Source organism: Drosophila kikkawai, chromosome 2L (genome assembly GCF_030179895.1).
Source record: "Drosophila kikkawai strain 14028-0561.14 chromosome 2L, DkikHiC1v2, whole genome shotgun sequence".
Classification (NCBI taxonomy): Eukaryota; Metazoa; Arthropoda; class Insecta; order Diptera; family Drosophilidae; genus Drosophila; species Drosophila kikkawai.
The window spans coordinates 8,973,514-8,986,532 of record NC_091728.1 but is presented as its reverse complement, the minus strand read 5'-3'; the positions used below and the strand labels follow the sequence as shown (position 1 = coordinate 8,986,532).

The following is a 13,019-nucleotide window of genomic DNA, read 5'->3' as shown; positions in this document are numbered from 1 at the left end:
ATTAATACAAATCAAGATCCAATTTTTACTCTAGACTGTATTTTTGCTCTACACTGCATTTGCAACCCATAGTTCAATAATCGTTAAAGAACTCTTTCAAATTGAAAATAATACTCTAAATTTTCTAGTTCATTGTTCGCTTATCCACCAGCCACAACTGAGTGGGATTAATGTGCAAGCTGTCGACGGATCCCCAGGGATTTTTTTATTGTGCTTATCCGCTGCTTTTCCAGTGGGTGGCCACTTTAGCTGGCTGATAACAACCTTAGTTAGTCTCTAGAGCAGAGTGCATTATGGCAATTTATCCGTTGCGACAATAATTTCCATACTTGAGCACCAGAGATGATGCCCCCAGAGACGTTCTCATTGCTCTGGTCGCGTTGTCACTCTTCATTGAGATAAGTTCAATTCGCACAAAAGCCATATAGTTGGGGTCTCACTCGAAAACATCCGGCTCCAGTCTTTTGTATCTGAATCTGCGACAAAGCTCGCGGCAAAACCAGTAAGAACACACGGGGAAAAACGGTGTACGATCCAGGATCAATCCGATTTGGTTTTATATGAAAGTAAACTAAAACTCAGATTACAAGTTTATAAATAATACCTATTGCTTGGAAAGATCATTGATTAAGTTTTCATAATGTTTGAATAGTTTCTTAGTTTCGAAAGTTCTCCGATCAGGATTACTGATTAACAGGACTTTGATTCTTTGATCTTGTATTTCTTTCTGTGCAAAAGAATAACTCGGCTCGACAATGGGCCGTATAGTTTTCCTTTTTTTCGCCCATTGTGCCTGGCATACAGGCGTTTATTTTATTATACACATTTGAATAAAGTGAATTACGTTGAGAGCAGAGCAGACAACGACAAAAAAAGAACATAACAGAAAAGGTCCCAGACGCCAGGTTCAGCAATGTGTGCTGAACTCCGCCCGCCGACGCTTAATTGAATTGAAAACTGAAAAATGAAAATACAAAACAGAAAAGTGAACTCAAACCGGACCGAACCGAAACGAATGAAAGCGAAACAATTCCCCCACAGAACCCAGAAGCAACTAACAGCGGAATTCATGTAGAGCGATTTGCGAAAAATTCTTGAGCTCCGCTTTGTGTTTTTTTGTTTTATTTGTTTGCATTTTTTCCTCCTGTTTTTTTTTTCCTGCTTTTTTTCAGAAGCCTCCGGGTTCCTTTCTGTTTTGCTTGCATATTTTATGTCTGTTGTTTATTATTTTTCCCTGGCTAATTTGAAGCTTTCGATCGTTGAGTGATTGAATTATTTGGTTCTGCCTCTGGGATAATTCAATTTATTTCTGCGTGGGCCGGGGTCGGCACAGATTTGCTTTAATTAATAATTTGTATTTCGTTTGCTGTGATGTGCATGCAAATTGTGATGCTTCCGGAAGTGTCAGTCATGGTCACTAATTATTCAGCATCTGCTTTGCTTTCCCCAACTAAACGAAGCTAAATGAAATTCCCACAGCAGCTAGGTAATAAATTTGAATGTGCTATTTATGAACAGTTGATTGTCTTCAATTTGTTTATGTTCAAAGATAGAACACATGCTTAAAATTATTCGACTCAAGTTTTATAATTTATGTACGGATTTTAGGTGTGTTTAGTAAGTAGATTCAGTTCAAGAGTCACCAAATTTCTCTGCATGTCCTCTGCTCACATGTTGGCACCCTGGTCACCTCTCCCCTAAAGCAATGACAAAGAACCAATTTATATAATTCCTAGAAAACCATTTTAAATTAAATGCCATTATAATGATCTTAACATTGCTGTGTGAAAAATGTAATTATTCCGACATCGAATTAACATAGAATTAACATGGAAACCCTATCCGTGGTTAACAACCCATTCGATTCCATTGAAGTTCATCGGTCTTGACAAGGGAACTTCTCGGAACGAAAAATATTCCATTACACAGTTGCAATTGACGCAAGTCTCTTGCAGCTCAAAAGCCAAGCTTTAGTTAATTTTGCGTGTCTGTGAAATTAGCGAGTCTTTGTCTGCCTACGCATCCATATAGCATATTTCCATATTTCGGACATTTTGGCGAACGTGATCGCACAATAAGAAGGCGGTATTAGCGGTTAAGAAAGTTAGCGAATCACGAAACACGCCCACCCAGCTGCAAAAGTCGAAGACTTTGCCGAAATGTTAACTCGTGCCTAACCTAAAATGGTATTGTATAATAAGCGATACCGAATTACACAAAATACATAGGCAAAGGCATGGGCATGGGTATGGGTATGGGCACTGGCACGCAAAATGAACACGCTATAAATATTTAGAAACAAGCCTCTCATTGTTTACAAAGGCGAGTAACGAAAACAAAACCAGCGCTAAAGCTAAAAAGGCGAGCAAAAAAGCGTCGTCGATAAAGCGAATCGCTGCGAAAAGCACGTGATGTTTTTGGCGGCGGCTCACTTGGAATCGAAACGAATCGAATTGAATCGAATTGAAACGAAACAAAAAGCAAACGAAAAGGCTAACTGAAACCGAAACTCGGCTCTCGAATATCGTTGGAGTTCGCTGGAATGCCGAAAGCAAGTGTGTATGAGACGCGGGACTGACTCACGGCGGGCTCTTACACATTTTGACAGAGTTTCGCGAAAATATGCCATATGTAGGTACTCCTCTATATATGTAGGTATATAAGAGTAAAAAATACATTATGATGCCATGATGATGGCATCGAACCGGTTCCCCGCAAGCCGGCCAGCGAAATATACAATATCGGCGAATGCACATCGCTGATAAATCTACAGTAGCTATCGGTTGAATGTTTCTGTTCTATGAATAACTTTATTATATTTTTGTACTTTTTTTAGGTTTCATGACCTAATTCCAACAAAGAAAACCTTTTAAAAAAAATAATCTATCTATGAGATAAAGTTTGTACCTTAGGCATTTCCACTGTACATAAAAAAACGATTGGCCAGCCTAGTGGGAGGAGTATGATCTGGTCACACGCTCTGAGGTTGGCCATTGCCAAGATTTACAAGCCAGCCAATGTCAGCGACTTTAAAACTACATATTTACTATTTTTAGTCAGCAGTCTCAGGCCCGACCGATAGCTCGTGACACAGTCCCCAGTTCGAACGCTTATCAAAAAAATGCCGAAACAAATGCTCAACTTTGACGCTCTTTCTCGCAAAATCAAAATAAATTGCTAGCCGCTGCCGCTTATCATCGCATTTGGTACAAGCCAACTGACTTTTTAATGCTTCTCACATTGCCGCTATCTTATCGGACAGAATATATAAATATTGTGCGTATTATGCATATTTTATGCCGTCAACGCGTGTTCTAAGTCACAATTTATGTTGCACGCTCAAATATTTGACATAATTGTTTTTGTTTTTTGGTTTCTCATGCTTCTGATTGAATGATAAAATAGGTAATAATTTACACGAGGCATAATTTTTGTTTAAAATTTATAATTTTAAGGTACAAAAAGCCGAAGAGAAAAGGAAGTATCTGTATATGTAGTAACTCCAAATTGTTATGCAATAAAAACAAAGTTGCATTTGATTTTCCCATTCCCACCTAATCAGTGGAATTTTTTTTTCTGAAATTTTAACTAAACCTCGTCTCCACTGTGGTTATTTGTCTAATAGCTGTTATTAATATGTCACCTTATCAGGTCCACGTTTTCAAGGATTATATAGATTGCTTAATCTAACTGAAAACGGATTTCAATTAATCTAGTTATCATGAATTACCTAAAAAGAGATTTCTGGAACGGGTACGAAAATGAGTTTTACAGAAATGATTACTTATAATATTTCAATAATAGCTTGCAAAATGTATTACCATATGTATGAGGCAGCGAACATATTGTTTATTTAAACAACTTGAAGTTTCCTTTTGGGTGTGTTGCAATTCGCCAAGTGTAAACAAAACACCACCCGCTGTGTTTCATGTTTTATTATTATTATTTTTCTTTTTTTTCGCCCAAGGGATGTGGACAAGGCGTCAGAATTTACATTACTTTGTTATATAACAACAGGCCCTGCTGTTCTTGGCCATGTCGTATTCCTCCAGCGATTTGGCATCGTTTTAGGGACCATTAGGCTGCCCCTGAGGCGACATATGGTGGGATGTATATGTATATTAAATTGTCCATGTAATTAGCCATAATTCGAGTGCAACGGCCACTGACGCTGATGTCTTCATAAAAGTTTCATTGACCAGGCCCCAAATGCGAACATTAGCTAATTATGGCCATATAGAAAGCGTTTTACATGCATATTAAGTGTCCAATAGTGGCAAATTAGACACAAAACGTCTGAGCTTTGGCGATATATATAATTTTAAGAAATATTGCCATATGGCGGGGATCGAATGCTCGTCGGTTGTGTAATTATTTTGGGTTTATGGATATTTGAGCGACCGACGTGTCGTATGAGTAATATCTCCCCATCATCCGCCATGGTGTACAAACTTGGAAAAAAGGCTAGAAGCCGAAAACAGAACTAAGTATGGCAATCATTATGACACACCCCTTAATGTAAACACTTTAAGTTCTGGGTACATCTCCCTTATGATTCACGTGGCTCCGTTTCGCCAGGCCATAACATTCTTAACATATAACAACATGGAAAAAAAAATACTGACAACGCTGCGCTTTGCCTATATTTTTTCGCCCATTTCTCTGCTGCATGCTCGTTTTTCTGGGCTGCATTGTGAACTTATTTTATTTTTCTGCCAGCCAAGCAAAGAAAACTGGACAAGCAAATATGTTGGAAATGCGCGCTTACATAACACATTCGCTGGAAGTTTTTGTGGCCCCTTTGGGGAGTTGCTTTTGCGGAGAGTGTGGAGTTGGGTGGCCAAAAAAAAAAAAAAAAAAAAAACACAAAATGAGGAACCGAGAGCCAAAGCTTTTGGCGGCTCCAAGTGGCTCCCAGTTACGAGTCTGCCTTTGTTTGGCGGCTCCAGGGACGATGCTGGTTATGTGCGAGGTTAGCCATTGCGATTTTGTATTGTTTTAAAAGTGAATTTTATAATCTCAAATTTATTTTAAGTAAGTTAAGTAAGTTTTTATCTTACTTATTTCCTTACGAGTACATTACATAATTTTTAATAATATTATAAATATCTGCTAACATTACGTACTCTATATTGTATTTTATTTTAGGCTTTATTAATAATGCATTAAAAATATAGTGTTTTCAGTAGATTTTTCAAGTGATATCGGAGGCTCTTCTTAGCTATTTTATATTTAATGCCGGTATCTTTAATGCTATTAATGTCAACTTTGTTTGTTTCCATGTCTATATTCGTTACTATCTAATCTCATCTTTCGACTCATCTGTTGGCCTATAAATGTACATATATAACCCCCGTTTCATGCGATTTTTCAAGTAACTCTCGCAGACTAGCCACAAAAGCTGATGTCGTATTTTTTATTTTCCTGGCATTTGTCGGCAGTGGCTTTTCCTTGTGTCTAGGCCAAGTCAAGTCGGTTTTTCAGGCTCATATTCAGTTTCAGATTCAGATCCAGAGGCCTGGCCAAATGCCCATATATAAGTAACACAGCCCAGGGCCCGTTTCACGTGATTTTTCTTGCCAGCGAGTATCTCAGGCGTTGTGCTCATGTGCAATGATTATGAAATAAAATGCAGGCCCAGCTACCGTTGTAGTTGCTGCTGCTGCTGCTGCTGGTGCAGCACTTTTTTGCTCTCGAGTTCAGTGACCCACCAGTGAGCTCGATTGTTGTGCTGTTTGTGGCAAGTGCACTGTACAGGTTTTCCTTTGTTGCCAAAATAAAAATACAAAAGGAAAAAAATAGAGAGATAAAGCGAAAAAATCAGCAGAGACCCATAAAACCTTGCGTGTATGGCATTTTCAGCCGTCACGAAGTCTGCCGCCAAAAAGGAAAAAAATAATAAAAATATAAAAGCATTCAAGAGGCGGCGGCAAGAAGGAGATACTGAAATCAGGTCAACAGCTCGGGGCCCCGTTTTAATTGTTCGTGCTGTCTGACAAATTTCAGTTTCAGTTTCAGTGGCTGTCCTTGCGGCAAGTTGAAGTTGATTTCCTTGCCAATCCATCCGCTCTTGGCCTGCCCTCTCCTCTGCCCTGTGTCCTTTGCTTGCCCTCTGCTCTCTTGTGTCGTTTTCCTGCCCCTAAATAAGCTTAAATTGATTCGATTACACTGGGGAAATAAATGGCTTGCAAGTGCCATCAATAGCAAACAGTGTTAACACAGACAAGAAAATTGCTGAAGCATATTTTTATAATTTAGTTTTAGAGAAAAATATAGCATATTTTTTTAAAATAATTTATTTAAAATACTATATGTAGATTATATCCATAGCTTGCACTTTTATATTGATGAAGTTCAGGTTGTCACAACCTTATTGGAAAATTTTATATTGTAGATAACACATTTTAACATTAATAAGTTTTCCTTTTTCATTACTTTCCTTTATTGAATTTGTTGCCGCCTCCTCGCTGAGAGAGACAGGTCTTCAATTGCATTATAAGTTTAGAATATTTCAATATTTTTCTTAGGATTAGATTACAAGGCTGCTCTAACTACATTGTAAGGTCCTGGTTTCGCTATTGTCCTCGCTTCCTGCCTTCCTTTTCGTTTGCTCATGCGTATGTTTCATTCATTCATTGATTTCAGCTCCAGGACCCTCTCTCTACTCGCGATTCTCCCCAGGACTCCCCTATTTCGCTCTCTCTCTCTTTTTGTGCTCCCAGTCCTGTCCCGTTTCTCATTCCCCGGGTTTTGGTACACACCCTGTTTGAGTCGGCACTACGCAATTCTATCCTTGTTGTTATTTTTCGGTCTGCTGCTGTTGCTGCTGCTGACGCAAAGTGTCCTGTCACACCCACACAAAAAAAGCTAAGTAAATACACTAATACATATAAATGTATATGTACACACACCCCCACAATGAGCTTTGTGTTGTCCTACATTTTCTGTACTTTAAGGACTTACCGAACCGAGCGATGGCATAATTTCACTTCCCTTTTGAACTCTATTTCCCTTTATTCCTTTATATATTCCTGTATTAAGGGTATTTCACTCAATTGATGTATTGTATATATTAAAAAATATATATTTTTTATTTATATGTACTTAAGAAAAGTAAAATTAAAGATTTCCTTCGCTTAAGTATATAATAAAAAAAAATAATAATACATTTATTATTAAAAGCAAGAGAATCCTGACTTCGTCTAGTCCGAACTAGCCAGCTTTTCAGCTGAAATTGACACAGTTTTCATTGGGAGGAAATGGGTTTTGAAAGGACTTAGGGGTGTTTAGGGGTGGCGCGAGGCGAGAAGAAGGATCTGGCCTAAGTCAATGCACTTTCAAGGCATTTTCGAGGATTTTTCATGTGGAATGCTGACAGCTGCTTGGCCTAGTTAGAAAGCGTTTTCGCATGGCTTCGAAGGGTTCCTCAGGTATGGCTTAAAAGTCGGTCTGCCCCCTCATATCGTATGCAAATTCCTCTCAAGTGGGAGGTCTCTTGTCGGTTGCCTTCACTGGCGCTATATTTGGGCCCCCAAACAGTCGACCTAGTTATTTCAAAGCTGTCATTTATTTAGACGCTAATTAATTTCAGAATAAATGGAACTTTGATAACTATTTCTACATAGGCAGGGGAATATAATTAAGGTTTGCCTTGGAGAGCATAAGAGAAACGCTAACCGCTAGCACTAATTGGCTAAAAAAGTACAAAAAAATATTAAAAATACTTAAAATTCATTAGTTATATCTTATAATCTATTAAATATTGAATATATTTGGTATTATGTCATATACTCTGTATATTGCTCTCGTATAAAATATAATCTTCTAATTAGGTATTTGAAGTGTGAAAAGGGACTTAATTCTACTTATGGGTGTTTGACTTCATTATTTTCATTATCTTTTCCGCTCTTTCAAGGAGTTCCTATTGTTACCCACTTTATTTCTTGCAATCTAACAAGGTCCCGCGCTCGCTTATCAAGCAGGGATTAACTTTTGCTTCCCCCTTTGTCAAAACGAACAGAAAACACGAAATGAAATATTTACACAGCTAGCTAGAAGCTAATAACTTCGGTGAACTTTGGCGTGGTGGAAAATTACTTGGAAACCTCAAAAGTTTCCCCTCTTCGCTAACTGACGCAAATTGCACCGAGAATAAACGTGTCGAGAGTCGGATTGAATTGGATCGAATTAAGTCCCGACTTGACCCCCACAATGGTTGCACTTGCGTCACCAAATAACCACCACCCACAAATCCACGTAATAGTTTCGGCATTACATGGGCCTCGGGGTCTGTTAACCCATGATGGTGGCCAGTGATTAGTAACGAAAAAGCTAAATACCCGATTTAAGTGAATTCCCAGCTAATTTCGAGTATTTTTCTCGGCTATTTTCGGACTTTAATTGAGTTGTTTTGGTTTCGCTTATTTTGGCTGACAATTGCCAAAGGCTAAAGTCGTGTTTAATTTGTGAAATTTGGTAATTGAACGAGGAATGGTATACAAAATAAATAGAAAACTGATTTTATTATGGAGTATTTTGTATTATGATAAAAAATTAAAGAATATTGTTAAAAACTTTACTATTAAAAGATTATCTTCTATATATTTAAACATTTTTTGTTTGTTTTACTTCTACTACCCACTAAAGCTGTGAAAACCAGGTACATTTTTGGTTCATTTCGACCTCCGGCCTGTCAGTAATTTCGTACGATTTTTCCTCCAATTTTTCCAGCTTCTTTTGGGTTGACATCTCGCGACACCGACATGACATCGTGTTGGCTCATTAGCATAAACGTTTTAATTAGTTGTGTTGGTCCCGGGTAACGTTAATCGATTCGGTGCTGTGCCAAAACATTATGTTTTCTCGGGGCTAAGCTGAGTTTAGTTGAGTTAGCCATTGTAAACTGTCCAATTGAATTCAATTGAGTGGCGTTCTGTTTGATTTCATTAGCGCAAATTGGGTGCATTATAACATTTAGATAACGTTCTCAAGTCCGGAGGCAGCAAACGGCAAACAAACAAGCAAACGAGCAGCTCGACTGCAGTGTAAACGATTGTTAATAACTTTATATACAAGTCCAAACGATACCTGCCTGTCGCCTCTATTTGTATAAAGCCGCTGCCTGCTGACGACGTAACCCGAGGCACCTTGAAAAAAACTAGACGTAGCATAATATTGACATACATATGAAAATTGCACATTACCAATATTGCAACGAAACGCAGTGAATCGCCATAACTTGAGCCGAGTTGAGTTGAGTTGACTGGAGTGAAGTACATCTGAAATACAACTGTTTGGCCAATTAACGTGGCTTAAGTGCCCCGGTATTTGTTCTGTGGGGAAAGGGCGGAGCTATTTGCTGAGAGGCCAACTTTGCGATTCGAGTAGGTGAAAAGGGATTTCTTGTCGAGTATTCCGAAACTTATATTTTTGGTTGTTAGACCATATTACTTTATTCAATTTCAAATATAAATCATTGTTTTTTAATCAAATTCATCTCATTTGATACAAAAGTTGTTTGCGGTTCTTTTTGATCCTACATTGTAGCTATATTGTAGCGTTTTCCCCGCTTTATGTTTGCAGATAATAGCCACACATTCCATATTAATTATAAGACACTTCAGTCAAAACTTTTCTTATCTGCTGTTGGCCAAACACAGTTTGCTTTGAAACTGCCATAGATACAACTTGTCTGGGCCACAAATCCGATTGACGGCACCTGTTTTCCTCCTCTCTCTGCTTCCTTGGCTCTGTGGCCAGGTAAAAAGTCCGACACCTTCTATCGGACAGCCAATCAAGCAAACGCAGCGATCTATCAGACCTGTCCGTCGGTCCCGTCCGTGTCTCTCTCTCTATTATAAGCGACGTCCGACCCTCGTAGGCCCCCGTAAAGCCCCCTGAAATGTGGTTCTGGCTGCAGTTGACAGGCGAAATCATTAAGAGTGTCAAAAGGAAAATGAGAAATAAAAACACAAGTAAAAATAATAGAAGTGTCTGCCGGTTGTTTCTGCTTTTGTTTGGGTTTCGATGCGTGCCCGGAATATTGTTGGAAAATTTGCAATTCAATTTAGTTTTTTTTTATTTAGTTGTCTCTCATTTTCCGCCAACTTTGAAGCCCCATTTGGCATGCGAATTGTGAGAAAAACAGAACGAAATATGTGAGTAATTTTTGGGGTAAAGTAAGGGAGAGAAAAACCACTTAAGATAAATAGCTAGACTTTTAGGTTGTCGGAAAGGAGAGAATAAAGCAGTTGAATGTTAAGTATACGCCGCGTGTGGCAACGCTTGATTAGGCTAAATGAGTTGGTTGGCTTAAGGTGATTATTAACAATGGGAGTGCCTGCCATCTTAGGTTGTAAAAGGTCTAGGGAGTTGAGAAAATTTTTCTTGCTAATTTCCCCATTCCATTTAACTGTCCGTTTTCTTCGCTTTAAATGGTACTTTTAATTTAATTTATATTTCTGCTCTTTTTTGTTGTTTCTATTTGATTTATTTCAACGAAGTTCTGCCAAATACCCAGGATACTTTTATGAACTTTTAAATAAATTGTTTAGCAACTCTTTGTATATTATAAGTGCGATTGTTTATAGCCGAGCGAAATATTTGCGCCGGTTTATTATTTTTTTCGATTTCTGTTTGGTTTAATTAGAAATCAAACCGGCTGCTGCTGTTGGTAATCACAAATACCCTCAAAAAACGTTGGCAAAAGTCAGATCTTATATATGCGTGCGATTTTATATACATACAAATATATATTTAAATCTGGCCAGTTCGCTTTTTATAGCTGGACCCGAATTAATGAACGAACCAAGTATTTTATGGGGGAACGGCGCCTTTGGCATTATCTATATTTTTGAATGGGTCATGTCATTGAACTGACATGGAATCCGATTCAAAGGATTGCTTTCCATATGCCATCGCTGCTATCTTGCCGATTGATGTTGATTGACTACCCACCCGCCCGAGTTGTTTGTTTGTGCTGTTTGAAACAATACGAGAATAATAAACAAATTTCCCCTTTCTTTATCTCATTGCAGACTTTGAAAAGCCGCCATATTCTTCGATTTGATTATCACACAGCTATGCCCTTGCAGTGTTCGTGCTAAATCGTTTACTATAATGAATTCCGCGCGGCATCATCGTATTGGAGTGTTTCTGTCTCCATAAGTTGGCCACCAGTCACGACGTCACACTAAATCTAAACAACAAGATATCTAACAAAACGCCATTTAAACAAGGCTCGCAAATTGATTCCCACGCAACGGAAACGGAAGGCAACGCTCTGCAAAATAAAAGCCATCTAGTCAAACGGAAACATCGAAGGAAACGCACCATACAACAGCTGCCCGGCGTGAAGTGAGTGCTCAAGTGGAAACGCAGACCCAAGACCCAGATCAAAACTTGACAGCCGAAAGGACCCCAAGAGTGACCGCAAAACTGGCTAAGAAGATGCCATACCACCGCGGAGGAGATGCCTCCTCGCAGGCTGACAAGCTGAGCGGTATCGTGGAGGAGAGCGACCTGTATGAGGGGTTTGCTCCTCACGTTGAGACTTCGGGAATCAAAACCCTTGACTTTTACAATCTACCAAAGCCCACTGGTGAGTACATCTATTATTTAAAGTAGATTTATGAAAGGTAAAATTACCTTAAATATTAAAAGAGTTTCATTTTTACTTTAAAAGTTTTGTAAACTTTTTGTCAAGTAAAGTTAGTCAGCAGAACCAATCGCATTTTATAAGAAATGATTAGTTAAATGTCTGTTTAATTTTATTGATTGATTTTAAGCTTTTTATTTGTTAAATAAACTGGCTGTTGATTCTAGGTCAAGTCCGCTGATTTAATCCATATAAATCTATATTCATTTCTCAGCAAATGGATCTTTAATATTATTGGTAGTTGAATTTCTACTTGGGACAATTATCTACATAATTTTTAAAGACTATATGACAGCATTTTTCATTCTTAGTATTTCTTTTATTCTGTTTACCATTTTTCTGTGAAATATATAAATCACAAAGGATGCAAATAAACAAAATAAATTTAAACAAGAGCAGATTCTCATAAATATACGGTACAAAGCAAATACCGGCGAACAAGTGATTAAAATGAAATGATCAGCAGAAGTAAGTAGGATAGTAGGATTGAAAAATTAAAGTAAAATCTCTGCGCTGACTTTAATGAGTTTTCACATAAAAGATCAGATGATTTACCCAGGCCATTCCGTAGCATATGCTTCATTCATTGAGTGGGAAATTTTAATTTATGCAGTATTTGTTTGCTTTTTATATTTCGTTTCGTACAAAATACCTTAATCAATAAACAGGCCGAGATCGGTCGAGTGAGAACCAAAAGTAAACACTAAAATAAATTAATTATAGGTATTTAGAAAATAATCATGGCGTTACGCCTTGCCATTCTGACCCCCGTCCGTGCAAAACACGATTCTAGTATATTTCTCACTGGATATTTTTCAGTGACTGCTGGCTGCTGCATATACATTTTTGTTGGGCTATTACTGCACGCAACCGTGAAATGAAATAAAATAAAAATATATTTGTATTTATTTAAGAAAAACCCGACGGCAACTGTCTGTCAAATTAATGCAATGGCTATGTGTAAACATTGCCACAGCAGCAATTTTCTTATTTAAATTCGATTCGTACACACAAATGCAACGGAAAAAAGGTTAATAAAAAGCTGGTATTGATTTTCTTTATGCAGAAGGTTTGAATTGCTAAAAAAATATATATATTTACTTATAAACTCCCACTAAATGCTGTAATATGTCGTTTTATCGAGTGTGCCACTTTTCCTGCCCTTCTCTTCAAGTTTTGTTTGTATTATTTCGTTTTCATTCGAAAATGGAACTCTTTGTAAATTTGTTTATTTCCATTAAAAGTGAAAATTGCAATTTACATACGAGTTTTACAACGAATTTTTCCCCTTACTTGTTTTTCTTTCGTGGAACTCAAATTGCGCCTTGGTAAAGGAATACAAAAAATGAAAATTGTATATAAA

General features: G+C 37.8%; 1 protein-coding gene across 8 annotated transcripts in view; it reads left to right on the top strand.

Annotated features, from left to right (window-relative positions):
- Positions 1–13,019, top strand: part of sky (GTPase-activating protein skywalker) — a 43,854-nt gene that overhangs the window by 5,475 nt on the left and 25,360 nt on the right. For all 8 annotated transcript variants that reach the window (XM_017166996.3, XM_017166989.3, XM_017166998.3 and 5 more), the window contains one exon: positions 11,037–11,599. In XM_017166996.3, the coding sequence (XP_017022485.1) occupies positions 11,449–11,599 (151 nt within the window). In that variant the 5' untranslated portion in view covers positions 11,037–11,448. The remainder of the gene's footprint in view (positions 1–11,036; positions 11,600–13,019) is intronic.